At 41.5% G+C, this 18,184-nt stretch overlaps 1 protein-coding gene across 7 annotated transcripts in view; it reads left to right on the plus strand.

Moving 5' to 3' along the window:
• Positions 1-18,184, plus strand: part of plxnb1b (plexin b1b) — a 379,931-nt gene that overhangs the window by 215,104 nt on the left and 146,643 nt on the right. For all 7 annotated transcript variants that reach the window (XM_073072817.1, XM_073072818.1, XM_073072811.1 and 4 more), the window contains 3 exons: positions 2,972-3,154; positions 6,230-6,358; positions 14,280-14,380. In XM_073072817.1, coding sequence (XP_072928918.1) covers positions 2,972-3,154; positions 6,230-6,358; positions 14,280-14,380 — 413 coding nt within the window. The remainder of the gene's footprint in view (positions 1-2,971; positions 3,155-6,229; positions 6,359-14,279; positions 14,381-18,184) is intronic.

An 18,184-nucleotide genomic window follows, 5' to 3' on the forward strand; every position in this document is an offset into this window, starting at 1 on the left:
AATCTTGTTAAAAGACTGGGGGATTTTGGCAGCTAAATAGTTTGATTGCCTGACTCCGTCTTGAACGTTCACTTGGCTCAGAAGTCAGCAATATCGGACAAGATGTTCCGAATAAATGAAGTGGAATCAGAAAAGCTGCAAGGCAGATTGAACATGGCAACACACAGATCTCCCCGGCAACCATAATCTGCCAGTGAGATCCACTGCATTTCCTTCAGTGAAGAGGCAAGAAATCTTGAGAACAAATTGCTGCATCCATTTGCAAAGTAAAATGAACTAAAGCACAAACATTTTAAAATGCTTTCCTGCAATATTAGACGGCCCATTAGAGCCCAGGTTAAGCAAATGCAGCATTTGTATTTGGAAAGTGCCGGAAGACTTGGAGTTAGATCAAAGGAGCAGATGAAATAAAAAGGACCAGCATGGTTTTTAAATGAAAGGATAACTGTACATAAAGAGGCTTCAGATCACTAATTTTAAAAATGCTTAGGTGTATGTTTGATAACCTTTTTATTTATGCACAAGTCCCCTACCCTGGTAAAACAAACTGTGACTATCCACCTTATCTAAACCCCTCATAATTTTTATAAACCTGTACAAGGTCAAGCTTCAACTTCCTTCTCTAGTATAAACAGTCACAACCTGTCCAGTCTCTCCTTGCAACTCATGCAGATGTGGCAATATCCTTGTGAATCTTTTCAACACCCTCTCTAGCTTAATCACACCTTCCTATATTACAGTGACGCCCAAATATAGTCCCAACAATGTCTTATACAGCTGTAACTTGACATCCCAACTCTTGTATTCAAGTGTGTTGCAAGCATTTTTCACCACTTTGTCTATCTGTGTCACCACTTTCAAATAGCTATCTACTTGTACCCTTTCTTCTGTCCCTTCTACTGCATCCACCAAGGCTCTGTTGTTAACTCTTAATGCAGCCAAAATGCATCACTTGTCTCGTTAAATTGCATCTGCCCACTTTCCAAATTGACCTATATCCTGTTCTAACTTTTGACAACATTCTTCACTGTCCACCACAGTACCAAATTTGCTGACACCTGCAAACTTCTTAACTATGCCATATACATTCTCAGGAGATAATATAGATGACAAACTACAAAGGAACCAATACCAGTGCCTGTAGCACACCACTGGTCACAGACCTCCAACCCTCCACTACCACCACCACTCTGTGACTGTTTCCACCAAGCCAACTTTGATTAGCATACCCTGGATCCCATGTGACCTCATCTTCCAGAACAGTCCACTATGGGATCTCATCATAAATCTTTTTGAGGATAATCCTTGTTGGTCCTTCTAGTTAACTTTTCAAACAACCCAATTAAATTTGTGCATTTCTCATACACAAAGCCACGTTAGTTTCATTCAGTGGCTTTTCTAATGCATATAGATACTTTCAGAATCCCTTCCAGTAACTTTCCCACCACTGATGTTAGGCTCATTGTCCTGTTGTTTCTTGGCTTGTCCTTGCATTGCTTCTTAAATAAAGGCACAACAGTAGCCACCCTCCAATCTTCCAGTACCTCACCCACAGCTCAGGAAGGTACAAACATGTCTGCAGTGTCCTAGAAATTTCTCCCCTGCTTTCTACAACACCTGAAAAAAAAACTTGGTCAGGCCACAGGAATTTATCCACCTTTATTCAACTGCCAACATCCCGATTTCTATCAGGAGATCACAAGTTTTCTTCCCCAAATTCCCAAACTTCCATGACCTTCATGGGAAAGGAAAGTATTTCGTTTAAGATCTCACTGGTTTCCTGGGGCTCCACATGTGGTCAACAATGCTGATGCTTAATGGGGACCTATTCTCTTCCCAGAGACTCTAATGCTTTTAATACTTTGAACTAATATACTTTTCAAATCATGTGGACTTCTTTACCTTATCTGCCAAGTGTTAGTGCCTCTTGATCTGAAAGAAACAGAGCTTATAAAATCAGTAAATGCTGAACTGCACTAATAGTTAACACATGTAACGTGTATTAATTGCCACTTTTGCTCTGTGTCAATGATAAATGATTTGCCCGATCGTGGACAGCAGTAGCTGGTTAGAATAGACAGGTGAAGTGCAGCTACTGTATATCTGGTATATTTTAACAGTTAGTCCCAGATTGCACAGTAAAATAATTGGTAACTGTAACATCAATACACCTAGAATCAATTGCAGCAAATAAATGGAATGGACATGCCAATCTAATTTCTTGTTCCTTTGCAAAAGAACATGCTTAAAAAAAAGTATTGAGGAACAATGGATTAGTTTTTAACTCTTCCATTTTAATTATTCAGAATCAGAATCACAATCACAATCTCTTTATTTCCGTAATATGACACATACCAGAATTGATTTTAATTGGATGCCAAGCATAAAACACAGGACAATACCATAACAGGCAACACAATAGCAACCAACAGTTTACAAAGCAGTAGTGCAAACAGCCATGAGCAATCAACAATTAGCAGAATGGTCACATCCGCAAAGATCAATAATCAAACTGAAATAAATGTGAAGATATAAACAGACTGAATAATTATCAGTAGAACAAGGAGAGTAGGAAAGGCCATTTAACAGATGTTGTGCAAGGAATGTTAAGGTATTGCACCTGAGGGAGTTTTGTTGAGAAGCTGGAGCGACAAGAAAGAAATTTCAGAGAGGATGTATAGCCTTGGTGGTGAAGGACTTGTAGTGTCTCCCTGATGGCAATTTGGTGAGTAGTTCACCACTAGAGTAGGTGGAGTCAGCAGTAATTGTTCTATTCTCTCAAAATGCTGGAGGAGCTCAGCAGGCCAGGCAGCATCTATGGAAAAGAGTAAATGGTTGACATTCTGGGCAAAAACACTTCTTCAGGACCAATTTTTCAGCTCTTTTTCTTCACTCTGGCGATGGAACAGGTGTTTCAAAGTTTACCCTTTGAACAGTCTGACCAGCAATATTCTCTTTTCCTTCTCTCCAGGACACTCTTAATGCCTACCCCTGTGGATATGACCACACACCCAGCCCAATGGCGAGTCGCATTCCCATTGAGGCTTCACTGGTGCTGAAGGTTGCCCAGGGGAGACTGGTTGCTGTAGCAGTGACAGTGGAAATGGAACACACCATTGCCTTTGTGGGAGATGACAAGGGCTACTTGCACAAGGTAAGGCAATAAAACCTGGCCTGGACTAAGATATGTGGAACATCATCCCTTGGATCAGCTCTAACTATTTCAAGGACATCATACAACAAGTTCATTAAATAACCTTTGCTCTGGTTCTTCTGAGCCACTGCCATCCTAATTACCAGTAGTTGGCTGTCAGACAAGAAACTGGAATGTCAATTCCCTTTTCCACCTTTTTCTCCAGGATAGATAGGATTACCCTTCAAGCAGAAGAATTGTTTCCAAGCAATAGGCATGATATCACAGAGATTTGGAAGCTTGTATGACAGTTTGTAGCCAATTGGCCTTTTAGATCCAATAACCATTGTTTTCTTTTCCACAAACTTTTAAATTTGATGAGGACTTTTAGAGTCTACCATTCTTTCTGGTAGAGTCTACAAAGCTTAAACTTAAAGAGCATCGGATTCTAATTGAAGCCTCTTTTATCTACACTTCAATGCCATTTGGTCGCCTTTGTGTCAGTGAAAGTAACACCAACGTTCTCAATCTATCTTCGTAACTATACTTCTTTACCCAGTCTCAGTAAGGTACTCAGCTCTTTAAAGTATCTTTCCTATGGAAATGTGCAACATGGGATGAATCAGCTCATCTTATGTGGACTATTTGGCCCTTTCCTGAGGTGTTATCACTTAGCATGGATTCTGATACAATTAATCTGCTGTTTAGACTTATGAATTAGGACCAGGAATAGACTGTTCTGACCCATGTATTTGCTGCATCAGTATTAAGATCATGGCTAATCTGATTGTAATTTGATCTGTACATTCCCACTTAAAATAAGCAACAGGGTGAAAGGTTTCGAAGTGTCGCTGTACTCTGCCTTGTAAACATTCAAAGGCACTGTTTCCTCCACTCTTTGGAAAACAAAGGTCCAAAGGCTTAATGGAGTGGGAAAGAAAAAAAATCACCTCACCCATATCTTAACTGAACAATCCTTTATTTTTAAATAGAAACCCCTAGTTCAAAGTAACCTCACAAGGGGAAATGTAATTATTTACATTCATCTTGTCAAGACCCCACAAAATTTCTGTTGTTCACTCTTGGTCTTCTAAAGGCCAGCAGATACAAGTATCGTCTGCTCTACCTCTCTTTAAATACGGCCTGCCTTTCCCAGGCATTAGTCTTGTAAAAGCTCTCACAACTATTAACATATTAACATCCTCCTTTGAATAACAACATCAAACAAGGAGAATCCTTTATTTCAGATTTCTAGCATCTGGGAATTTGTGTGTACTTGTGAAATGCTTTAGGGATTGAGAGGAGGCATGGTAAAATTCAAGGCCCTGTTTTACTGTGTATTGTGAGCCAGACGTGGACAGGCAGATGCTAGGAGACAGACATGCGTGCACTGACACAGACAGACTGCACACTCTCTTTCTTTTTCAATCTTTTTATTAGTATTAATAATATTATGAACAAAATACAATTGATATATTAATAAAGGGATTACAAACATACAAATTCCCATTACACATGAAAGAATACATAAGCAATGAATACAGTATAAATAAGTTTTCCCGAAACATGAACCATATAGTATATATATGAACAAGGTAAATCTAGATATTTCATAATATGTAATATAAAGAAAGAAAAAAATATATATATGCAAAATTGACTAACCTACTAATCTAATATCTAAGGGGAAAAAAAGAAGCAAAAAAAGAAAAAAAAGAAAAACTAAAAAAGAGAGAAAAAAAAGGGGCTGTTTATAATATCTCACAAGAATACATAAACATCAATGTCGTCAACTCCGATCCTCTCAACATAAATACGATTAAAGCTGAAAAAACCAATAAGCTTGGAACAGGGTCGTATTACATCATATGAAAATATTGAATAAATGGTCTCCATATCTTTTCAAATTTAATAGAAGTATCGAATACACCACTTCTAATTTTTTCTAAATTTAAACATAACATAGTTTGAGAAAGCCAATGAAATACAGTAGGAGGATTAATTTCCTTCCAATTCAACAAAATAGATCTTCTAGCCATCAAAGTGAGAAAAGCAATCATTCGACAGGCGGAAGGAGATAAATGAAGTGAGTCCGTCATCGGTAAACCAGACTGCACACTCTCATTCACTCTAAATATCTTGAACAAGCAGCTTCTTTGCTCCTTTTATTTGCCCAAAACTGGTTACAGCTGGATCTCAACTTCCTTGTCCTTACTTATGGTCCTTTCTCCATTGTGTTGTGTGGATTGTGTTTATTGGACCAGTTCACCCATAAACCTCGATTTATCTCTAGTTATGTGTGTTGAAGTCCTGCTGTGTTAGCAGGGGAGTATAATATTCAGTAAGTTGGAACAACACTGAAAAGGTGCTAAAAGTAATACAGCAAAGAAACTAGTTTACTAAGTTTGTTTCAGGAATATAACCAACCTGTTCGATCCTGTACAATTCCAGAGTCACAGTAATCTGGTTGGTTCTTAACTACCGTCTGAAATGGCCTAGCAAGCCACTTTGAGCAATGCATGCTGATCTTTATAGGATCTTATGCATGACTAAAACCTCACTGAGGTTGGAACCACACTCTGTGCTGTAAAAGGAAAGAGGCTTAAGTTCCTGTGACCACCCATTGTACACTGATGGCTGCTGATGATAGAACTGGGCTCTTGCAGTGGCCCTTTGTTCAAACTCAGAGCACAGTAACCAGGGGCCATGCCCACTGGAATTCACTGTCTCCTGAGGAAGTGGGGAGAAACATCCAGTCAGAGGTAAAGGTCCTTGTGTGCCTTTAAGGGAAGTACATTAACATTGATTCTATCAGCTTTCCCATCTACAAGGATCCTCATCCATTCTTCAGGGCTTAGACCAGTAAAGCAAACAGTACAGCAAGGTGATTGATGGCTGGTAGGAGGAATCTGGATGAAGAATGAACTGAACTGGAAAGTAACATATAACAATACATCTAAAGGGTCTGGCAGCAAATGGTTACTGAAGGGTTAACTGCTAAAGCCCTTCATTAATGAAGATAGCAGTTAAGTTTCTTGTCTTTTTATGCCAAGTCATAGCTTCAGGGATGAGTGTTTGTTGCTTCCGCTGCCCTAGGTTTTTGTGAAGCCATCTGGAAATGTGGAGCGATACGCAACCCTGACAATCCATCCCAACGTAGCCATCAGTGGTGATCTGGCATTTGACCGCGACCAGGAGAACCTTTATGTCACAACTCCATTGAAGGTATGAACACCAGCCTTGGGAGTTTTTTTGTAAAGATTAGATTTATTTGTCAAAAGTACAGTGAAATACATTGTTTGTGAAATGACAATGCAGGCTAATGGTAGTGTTGGGTGCAGCCCACAAGTGTCACCACACTTCCAGTGCCAACACAGCATGCCCACAACTTACTAATACTGACTTGTATGTCTTTGTGATGTGGGAGGAGACCAACGAGATCACAGGTGGGACATACAAGCTCCTTACAGGCAATGGCGAGAATTGGACTGTGATCACTGGCATTATAAAATGTTACACTAAATCTACGCTGCTGTGCTGCCTGCGTAAAGCCATGCTCGTTTTGTTATATTTTAATATGAATAAGGGTGCCAGGGCCACGTAGTGATCAGCACAACACTACTACAGCTTGAAGTGTCGGAGTTCGGTGTTCACATCTGACATTCTCTGTAAGGAATCTATGTACGTGCTCCTCATGGAATGCATTTGTTCTCTCCGGGTACTCCAGTTTCTTCCCACACTTCAATAACATACCAGGTAGGTCAATTGGTCTTTGTAAATTGTCCTGTGATTAGATTAGGGTTAAATTAGGGTTGTCAGGGGTGTCTGGGTGGTGTGGCTCAAAGTGCAGGAAGGGCCTATTCTGTGCTGTATCTCTAAATAAAAATAAAGGAGAAATGAACAAGGTAAACTCGGGCTAGCAATCACATCACTCTGCATTGCTGGCTCTGCTGTGCTTCACCACAAACCCAGAGCAAAGAGAGCCCATAAAGGGTTTCATGCAGTGATGTAACTCCCAGCCCGCGTGGAACCTGCAGCTAAAGTGCTGTATCTAAGCAAATAATTATTCAGCACTGAAATATTGAAGAAGTATTTTGATCTCAGGAAAAATTTGAGGGGAAACCATAGATCATGGGAGGGAAGCTTTGATTTGTACATTGAAAAATGCTTCAGGCAAAGATGAAAATTCAGTGTTCAGAATTCATTGCTGGTAGCACAACATGGGGCGAGATTTTCAGCAGAACCGATTACCATTATACTTTGTTCAAGTCTGTCAATGGATTTGTTCAAGGTTTGCAGAATATATTTCATTTGACTCGGTTCGGTTTGGGAGAGAGAGCTGGCCAGTGGCTTACTGTGAGAGTGATTCTCCATCTCCTGTGGTGCAGCAGAGGATAGCAGCCTTTCCAGGAAGGCAGCTGGAGGTGGGGGGCATGGAGGCTCAGTGATTTGAATATCAAAGGAAGGTATCAGTCTCAGGGTTGGTTGCTTTATGGGTAATTTACAAACACAGGTTAGTATCAGGAGTAGCCCATCAGGTCCCTCGAGCCTGCTCCACCATTTAATAAAATCATGGTTGACCTCACTGTAAACTCAAATCTGCATTCCTGTCCAACTGCAGTAACCTTTCGGCCTCTTTATCAAGTGTGCAGTTACCTTTGCTTTAAAAATACTGAGGTTTTATTTCAACTGGACTGATGAGGAAGAGAGTTTCAATGAAACATTATCCTAAGAGAAACAATAATTACTTCATTTTTTAAATTTAGAGATACAGTATAGTGGCAGGCCCTCTGGGCCCACTGAGCTATGCCATCCCATTACACCCATGTGATAAAATAATCTTTGGACTGTGGGGGGGAAACTGGAACACCTGGAGGAAACCCACGCATTCAAGGGGAGAAAGTGCAAACTCCTTACAAGCAGCAGCGGGAATTGAACCCAAAGTACACTGCAGATGCTGTGGTCAAATCAAAACGTACAAAAAGGCTGGATGAACTCAGCAGGTCGGGCAGCATCTGTTGGAAGGAGCAATCAACATTTCGGGCCGAGACCCTTCGTCAGGACTGAAGAATGAGGGGGCAGGAGCCCTATAAAGAAGGTGGGGGGAGGGTGGAATGTGCCAGGTGAAAAACCAATCAGAGGAAAGATCAAGGGGTGGGGGAGGGGAAGCAGGGAGGGGATAGGCAGGAGAGGTGAAGAAGGAATCTAAGGGGAAAGCACTATGGGTAGTAGAAGAAGGCAGAGTCATGAGAGAGGTGATAGGCAGCTGGAAGAGGAGACAGAGTGAAGGTGGGATGGGGGAAGGGAGAGGGAGGGAATTACCAGAAGGTGGAGAATTCAATGTTCATACCAAGGGGCTGGAGACTATCCAGACGGTATATGAGATGTTGCATACCAAGGGGCTGGAGACTACCCAGACGCATACCAAGCATACAAAACATTTCATATACCATCTGGGTAGTCTTCAGCCCCTTGGTATGAACATCAAATTCTCCACCTTCTGGTAATTACCTCCCTCTCCCTTCCCCCATCCCACCTTCACTCTGTCTCCTCTTCCAGCTGCCTATCACTTCTCTCATGACTCTGCCTCCTTCTACTACCCATAGTGCTTTCCCCTTAGATTCCTTCTTCACCTCTCCTGCCTATCCCCTTCCTGCTTCCCCTCCCCCACCCCTTGATCTTTCCTCTGATTGGTTTTTCACCTGGCACATTCCACCCTCCCCCACCTTCTTTATAGGGCCCCTGCCCCCTCATTCTTCAGTCCTGACGAAGGGTCTCGGCCTGAAACGTTGACTGCTCCTTTCAACGGATGCTGCCCGACCTGCTGAGTTCATCCAGCCTTTTTGTACGTCGGGAATTGAACCCAATTTGTTGGTGCTGTAATAATGTTATGCTAACTACAATGTTACCATGTTGCTCCTTATTTTAAATGAGGACCCCGTATTTTAAACACCGACCACTGTTCCTAAATTTCTCCCATGAGAAAATTCCCCTCCTGTGGGCCTTGTATTTTTCACTCAAAATCCCCTCAAAGTTAAATTTCTTATCAAAGTATGTATATGTTACCATATACTACATTGAGATTCATTTTCTTGTAGGTGTTCACAGGAAAATAAATACAATAGAATTCATGAAAATAAAACTCTTTAATAAACAAAGGTTGACAAACAACCAATGTGTAAAAGAAGGCAAATAATATAAATTTAAAAAATATAAACTGTGATAAATTTTATTATAATAAAATGATAACACAAATTATTTAAAATAATATAATATAATAATAATGAGACTTGCTTGCAGCAGGGGCAGGACTGGCATCTCAGTGCTCCAGGATTCTGTTTCAGATGTGATAGAGCGGGGGGCTGGTGGTGGCATTACCAGTCAGGGAAAATGTCACAGCAGTCCTCAGTCAGGACAGACTGGACAGCTCATCTAGTGAGGCTTTACAGGTAGAGCTGAGGAATAAGAAAGGAATGATCGCATTAATGGGATGATATTGCAGACCACCAACAGTCTGCAAGATTTAGAGGAACAAATTTGTAGAAAATTTGCAGTCTTTTGCAAGAAACCTAAGGTTGCAATAGGTGATTTAACTTTCCACTTTACAGTATGGGAGTCCCTATCAAGGGCTGGATGGGAAAGAGTTTGTCAGATGTGTTCAGGAAAGTTTCCTTAATCAGGACATAGAAGTCTCAATTAGAGGGAGTGCGATACTAAATCTCCTGTTCAGAATGAGACAGGGCAGGTAATAAAAGTTTGTATGGGGGAAAACTTTGCATCTAATGATCATAATGCCATTAGTTTCAAGGTAATTATAGAAAAGATAGGTCTGGTCCTCAGGTTGAGATTCTAAATTGGAGAAAGGTCATATTTGATGGTATCAGAAAGGATCTGGCAAGTGTGGATTGAGACACCTTCTGGTGAAGGTGTATTTGGTAAGTGCGATGGTTTCAGAAGTGAAATTTTGAGAGCATGGAGTTTGTATGTTCCTGTCAGAATAATAGGAAAGGAAAACAGGTTTAAGGAATCTTGGTTTTTGAGAGATTTTGAGGTACGTAGCAGGTATAGGTAGTCAGGAATAAATGAGGTACTTGAATCTAAGAAATGCAAGAGAACACTTGAGGAAATCAGAAGGGCGCAAAGAAAACATAAATTGCTCTAACAGACAAGGTGAAGGAAAATCCTAAGGGCCTCTATGGATATATTAAGAGCAAAAGGATAGCAAGGGACAAAATTGGTCCTCTGGAAGATCAGAGTGGTAAACTATGTGTGCAGCTGAAAGAGTTGGGGGAGATGGTAAATGGATTTTTTGGATCTGCTTTGACTTCTCGTTATCTACAGTTGTTTCATCTTTCCTTTAGTAAAATACTTCTTCCTCTTTGGGATGTATCTATCCTGTTCCTTCCAAGTTGCTTCCAGAAATTCCATCCATTGCTCCTCTGCCATCATCGCTTCCAGTGTTCTTTTCCAATGAATTCTGGCCAACTCCTTTTCATGCTTCCGTAATTCCCTACTCCAGTGTAATACTGATAGATCTGACTTTAGCTTCTCCTCAAATTTCAGGATGAATTCAATCATATCATCACTTGCCCCTAAGGGTTCTTTTGCCTTAAGCTTTCTAATCAATTCTGGTTCATTGCACAATCCCCAATCTAGAATAGCTGATCCCTAATGGACTCAACTATGAGCTGCTGTAAAAAGCCATCTTGTAGGCATTCTAGAAATTCCCCCTCCTGGAATCCAGCACCAGCCTGATTTTCCTGATCTACTTGCATGTTAAAGTCCCCATGACTATTGTAACATTGCCCTTTTGGCATGCATTTTCTATCTCCTGTTGTAATTTTTAGACCAAATCCTTGCTACTGTTTGGGGGTCTGTATACATCTCCCATCAAGGTCTTTTTGGCCTTGCAGTTCCTTAGTTCTATCTACAACACCTTCTGATCCCATGTCACCTCTTTCTAACTTAGTAAGAGTAAGCCAGGAAATGATAGGCTGGTGAGCCTGACACCAGTAGTGGGAAGGTCTTGGAAGGTATTCTAAGCGACCAGATATTTAAGTATTTGGATAGACGGGGACTGATTAGAGACTGTCAACATGGCTTTCTGCATGTTAGGCTCTAACTAACCAATCAGGTAGAGTTATTTGAAAAGATTACCCGGAAAGTTGATGAAGGCAAGGTCGTGGATGTTGTCTACATGGATTTTAGCAAGGCTTTTGACAATGTCCCACATGGGAGGTTGGTCAAGAAGTTTCACTTGCTTGCCATTCAAGGTGAGATTGTAAATTGGATTCAATATTGGCTTTGAAGGAGAAGCCAAAGAGTGGTAGTAGAAGATTGGCTCTCTGACTGGAGAAATGTGACTAGTGGAATGCCTCAGGGTCTGTTCCTGTTTGTCATCTGTATCATTGACTTGGATAACAATGTGGGAAACTGGATTAGCAAGTTTGCGAATGACACCAGGATTGGGGTGGGGGGAGGGGGAGGGGTTGTAGTGAACAGTGAGAGAGATGATCAAAACTGGACCAGTTAGAAAAATGGGTTGAAAATGGTAGATGGAATTTAATGCAGACAAGTGTGCGATGTTGCGTTTTAGGAGGACCAATCAGAGCAGTAGGGCACTGAGCAGTGTGGTGGAACAGAGGGAAAACTGATCCATAATTCCTTGAAAGTGATGTCACAGGTAAGGTAAGGTCATAAAGAAAGATTTTGACACAATGACCTTCAGAAATCAATGTATTGAGTACAGGTGTTGGGATGTTTTGTTGAAGTTGTATAAGACTTTGGTGAAGCCTAATTTGGAACATTGTGTGCCATTTTCAGCATGCATTGCCAGGAAAGATGCAAGTAAGATTGAAAGAGGGCAGAGAAAATTTACAAGGATGTTGATGGGACTTGAGGACCTGAGTTATAGGGAAAGGTTGAATAGGTTAGAACTTTATTCCTTAGAAGGTAGAAGATTGAGGGGAGATTTGATGGAGGTATACAAAATAATGTGGGGTACAGAGTAAATGCAAGTAAGCTTTTTCCACTGACGTTGGGTGAGGCTACAACTAGAGGTCATGGGTTAAGGTTGAAAGGTGAAAAGTTCCTGAGCTCATCAATTTCATCAACTTTGCCTCCAACTTCCACCCTGCTCTCAAATTTCCTTGTTCTCTCTTTCAATCTCTCTATCTCCATTTCTGGAGAAAGTCTGTCCCTCTTTTACAAGCTTATGGAATTTCACATTTATCTTAACTATACCTCTTCTCAACCTGTCAGTTGTAAAAATGCTATTCCTTATCTCAGTTCCTCCATCTCCTCTGTATGTTTTCAGGATGATGCCTTTCATTCTAAAACATCCGAGATGTCCTTTTTGTCAAAGAACACTTTCCCTTTCAGCACAATCAGTGCTGCCTTCATGTGCATCTCCTCCGTTCCTCGTAGATCTGCTGCCTCACTATCCTCCCAGTGCCATAACATGAATAGGGTTCTCCGAGTCCTTACCTATCACCACACAACCCTCTGTGTCCAGTTCATCATTCTCTATCCAATGGGATCCTACCACTAAGCAATCTTTCCCTCTCTCCAACTCTCTGCTGTACATGACTTCCCATGTCCACACTTCCCTCCGCATCGCTCTCCCTCCTGGTATGTACCTCTGCAAGAAGGACACTTCATCTGCGAATCGGTCAGGTTCATCTGGAGTTCCTGGTACAGCCTCCTCTACATTGGTGAAACCTGAAGCATTTTGTAGAGCACCCTCGCTCTGATTGCCAGGCCACCCATCTCAATTTGACGTCTAATTCCTGTTTTGACATGCCTGTCTATGTCCTTTTCTACTGCCCAGACTCGGGTTGGAAGAGCAACACCTTGTGTTCCATCTAAGAAGCCTCCGACCTGATGGCATGAACATCTATTTCTTTAATTTCTGGTAATTTCACCCCCCCCCCCACTTCTCTCTTTTACCATTCCTCACTCTGGTTCCCTCTCTTCCATTCTCACCTGCCCGCCACCTCCCTCTGGTTTCCCCCTCCACCTTCCCTTTGTTCTATGGTCCACGATTAGTTTCCTCCTCCTTCAGTCCTTTACCTCTTCTGCCTCTCCTCTCTTAGGTTCTTATTTCATTCTCCCTTCCCCCACACAACCACCTTACCCCTCGCCTGGTCTCACCCATCACCTGCCAGTTTGTACTCCTTCCCTTCTCCCCATCTCCTTATTCTGTCCTCTACCCTCTTCCTTTCCAGTCCTGTTGAAGGGTCTCGTCCCAAAATGTTGACTGCTTATTCCCCTCCATACATGCTGCCTGAGTTGTTGAGTTCCTCCAGCAATTTGTGTGTGTTACTCCGAGCAAGGTATGAACACAAACGAAGCATAATCCTTCAAATAGTGTAGGTGGGAAGAGCTGAGGACCAGTGGCTAGCACTGAAGATGTGAATCACAATTCAAGCTTCCCAGGTGAAGGACTAGGGAGAGGGCAGCACAACCACCAGCCCCTGAGTGAAACAGAGCAGAAGATGCACAAAGATGTGTATGTCCATGGCATATTGCTACCGTAAACAGGAGTGGCTGGCAGTACCACAAGGAAACCCACTTTATGATCTGTATTATTAAAGTATTGAGTACAGGAGTTGGGATATCATGTTAACGTTCTATAGGATGTTGGTGAGGCCTAATTTAGAATATTGTGTGCAGATCCAGTCACCTACCTGCAGGAAAGATATCAATATGGTTAAAAGAGTACAGACAAAATTTATGAGGATGTTGCCAGAACTTGAGGACATGTGTTCTAAGGAAGGTTTGAATAGGTTGGTATTTTATTCCCTAGAACATAGAATATTGAGGGGAGATTTGACAGAGGTATACAAGATTATGAGGGTTATAGACAGAGTAAATGTAGGCTTTTTCCACTGAGCTTAGGGGAGAAGTCACAGGTTTAGAGTCAAAGGGGAAATTTGAGGCACAGCTTCACTCACAGGGTGGTGAGATTGTGGAGTGGTGAATGCAGATTTGATTTCAACATTTCACCCTTCGGATAAGTACATGGATGAGGGTGGGGCCGCAGTGGGACTCGGCAGAGTAATAAGAGTTTGGCATGAAGCAGATGGGCCCAAGGGCCTTATTCTGTGCTGCAGTGCTCTATCATTTGTATCTGTTCTCATTGAAGGTACTAAAGCTTCCTGTTAGTGAATGTTCAGAGTACGCAGACTGCCAGTCCTGCCTGATGGCGAGAGATCCGTACTGTGGCTGGTGCATACTGCAGGGCAGGTGAGTATCAAGTCGGGAGGAGGATTCCTGTTCTCCCAATTCCCAAATCTTCCTATCATCCAAACCACAAGTAGCATTTTGGGGAATTTGCCTGAATTTGTAAATTTCTGGGTTCAAATCTGCTTCCTCCTCTCTGTGGGGGTTCTGGAGAGGAACACAAACTTAGCTGTTAGTGGGACACTGGCAGGGCATCGAAGTTTGGCATTCAATTCCAAGCTGGTCTGTATGCTCTCCCCTATGTTTCCTCTAGGTGCTCCAGTTTCCTCCCATAGTCCAAAGACTAATTAGTCACTGTAAATGGTCCTGTGATTAGGCTGGGGTTAAATCGAGGATGGCTGGGGTTAAATCGAGGATTGCTGGGGCCACGCAGCTTGGAGGGCCGACTCTGAACTGTATCTCTAATAAGGATCTTGGCTCGAAATGTTAGCTCTTTTTCCCCTTGATAAATGATACCTGACTTGCGGAGTTCATCCAGCATTTTATGGGTGTTACTCTGGATTTCCAGCATCTCTTGTGTTTGCTATTTAAGGAAGCTTTGCAGTTTTGGGCATTACCTATAGTCTGAGTTGGTCATCTCGATTGAAAATCTACAGAGGGATTCTGCTTGTAATATTCTATGAAAGTTCCAGCTCTTGGTTTTTTTTTTAAAGTGAAAATCTTCCCTTGGGATCTGCATAAATGTGACCTAAAATGATCTTAATGTAAGTCTTAAAACTAGATAAAGGAACCCAGTTAAATAAATAACACAAAAAATATTACACTTGTTCATTTATTTATTGAGAAAATGATCCAATATTACATGCTTTGTTGGAAAAAGTATGTGAATCTTTGCTTTTAGTAACTTGTGTGTCCCCTTGTGCAGCAATAACTCAACCAGACGTTTCCAGTAACCGTTGATCAGTCCTGCACATCAGCTTGGTGGGATTTTAGCCCATTCATCCTTACAAAATTGCTTCAACTCTGGGAATTATAGGAAAGATATCAACAAAATAGGGAGAGTACAGAGAAGATTTACTAGAATGTTACTTGGGTTTCAGCACCTAAGTTACAGAGAAAGGTTGAACAAGTTAGGTCTTTATTCTTTGGAGCGTAGAAGGTTGAAGGGGGACCTGATAGAGGTATTTAAAATTATGAGGGGGATAGATCGAGTTGACATGGATAGGCTTTTTCCATTGACGGTAGGGGAGATTTCAAACAAGAGGACATGTTTTGAGAGTTAGGGGGCAGAAGTTTAAGGGTAACACGAGGGGGAATTTCTTTACTCAGAGAGTGGTAGCTGTGTGGAATGAGCTTCCAGTAGAAGTGGTAGAGGCAGGTTCGGTATTGTCATTTAAAGTAAAATTGGATAGGTATATGGACAGGAAAGGAATGGAGGGTTATGGGCTGAGTGCGGGCTAGTGGGACTAGGTGAGAGTAAGCGTTCAGCATGGACTAGAAGGGCCGAGATGGCCTGTTTCCATGCTGTAATTGTTATGTGGTTATATGGTTATTTGTTGGTGGGCTTCCTAGAATGAACTGTTTGCTTCAGGTCCTTCCACAATATTTCTATAGGACTAAGGTCAGGACTTTGACTCAGCCATTCCAAAACACAATTTTTCTTCTTTTTAAACCATCTGTTGTTGATTTACTCTTGTCTTTCAGATAATTGTCTTGTTGCATTATCCAACTTCTCTTAAGCTTCAGGTGGATGGACTGCCACTCTGACATTCTCCCATAAAATATCTTGATAACATTTACCCATGGGTTCTTCTTCACCACCTTCGGCATTGCATGTTGTGCTCTTGGTGTGATCTTTGCAGGATGTCCACTCCTAGAGAGAGTAGCAGCAGTTCTGAATTTTCTCCATTTGTAGGCAATTTCTCTGACTGTGGACTGATGAACACTCGGGTCTTTAGAAATGCTTTAGTAACCTTTTCCAACTTTATGCATAAAATTCTTCTGAGGTCCTCTGAAAGTTGTTTTGATCGAAGCACGGAGCACATAGACAGATCTTTCTTGAGAAAAGCAGGCTCTGTCAGTAACCTGGTTTAGTGTGTCTTTATAGGGCAGGGCACCTCTACAACCCACACTTCCAATCGCATCTCATTGATTGGAACACCTGACTACAAATAGCTTTTTTAGAAGACATTACCCTGGAGGTTCACATACTTTTTCCAATGAATGCATGTAATATTTGATCGTTTATCTTGATATGTAAATGAACAAGTATAATGTTTTTGTGCTAATTATTTAATTAGGTTCTCTGTCTAGTCTTAGGTCTTGTATGAAGATCTGATCAGATTTTAGGTCATATTTATGCAGAAAAAGAGAAAATTCTAGAGTGTTTTAAAAAAAATTCTAGCTCCACTGCATCCCTAGTTGGTGCAAACTGAGTGGCTTAATGGTCCATTTGAGAAGGTAATTAAATCAACGGCTTCATTGTGAGTCCAAGCCAGCCTGGGGAGGGATGGCAGATTTCCTTTCATAATTGTCAGCCAGGCCAGTACAATTAAATAATTTCATGGGTATTGTTACTGTTACTAGCTTCCTAGTCCCATATTTATTGAATTGAATGTAAATCCTACCCCCATTCTCTGTTCAAACTAATGTCAGGTCATCAATAAGCCTAGCCTTTGGTTCGGTCTTCAAAAGACGATGCCTCAAAAAACTAGCAGCCATCATTAAAGTGCATCACCCAAACTCTAATGTCCGAGAACACATTCTACACAATCAGGAAAGTTCACTAGTGCCTCTACTTTTTTGAGGAGGCTGAAGGGAGTGGGACTGTGCACATCTATACTCATGTCCTTGTACAGATACGTAGTAGAAAGCATCCTAACATGCTGCAGGAAGGCCCTCCAGTGGCTAGTCACCTGAACCAGCCTGCCCGCCATCAAGGACATATTTGCAGAAAAGGGCCAGTAACAGTATGAAGGGTCTTGCCCATCCTGCTTGTCTCACTCCCATCAGGGAGGAGGCTACGTAGCATCCATGCTAGGACCACAGGACTCAAAAACAGTTCCTTTCCCTAAGCAGTAAACCCGATCAGCACCACTATTTTATAATTTCCCGTCCGAGTCACCTTTTGTACAAGCACTCCTGTCCCTGGTGTCATTTTATGGACAAACGATCAATCTATGTATATAAGCTATCTTATGTACTTATATTTATTATGTGTGTGTTCTTTGTGCTGCACTGGATCTGAAGCAACAACTGTTTTGTTCTCCTTTACACTGTGTCCTGGAAATTACATTCAACAATATTGAATCTTAAGGAGCTCCATCACGCAGAACATACCCTGTTTTTATTGTTACCATTGGGAGAGAGGTACAGGAACCTAAAAACATGCACAATGTTTTAGGAACATCTTCTTCCCCCTTCTACCATCAGATTTCTGAACGGACAATGAACCTATGAACACTACCTCACTATCTTTCCTCTCTTTTTGCAATACTTATTCACTGTACAATATATATTTATTATAGTAATTTATAACATTTCTGTGCTGCTGCAACAGAAGAACAAGTTTCACAACATATGCCAATGATACTAAACCTGATTCTGATTCTGGTGCTCTTTCAAAACACTAGCATTCCACTGTGGCCAAGTGTGGAGTCTGTGGGGGCAGGAGCAGTGACTTAATAAATTAGGTAGTTTACTAAACAGATGGGTGAGTTTAAGTAAATAAACATAACCTTGAAGCTCAAAAAAACAAGGCTTAGTATTATTGACAAAGTCAAGTAAGGATTTTGGGGTTGGTTATTGACCAGTTAATGGAAATACCCAGTCTATACACACTCAGTGGCCATTTCTAAATGTGTTCAT

The sequence above is a fragment of the Hemitrygon akajei genome, chromosome 19 (assembly GCF_048418815.1).
Source record: "Hemitrygon akajei chromosome 19, sHemAka1.3, whole genome shotgun sequence".
Taxonomy (NCBI): Eukaryota; Metazoa; Chordata; class Chondrichthyes; order Myliobatiformes; family Dasyatidae; genus Hemitrygon; species Hemitrygon akajei.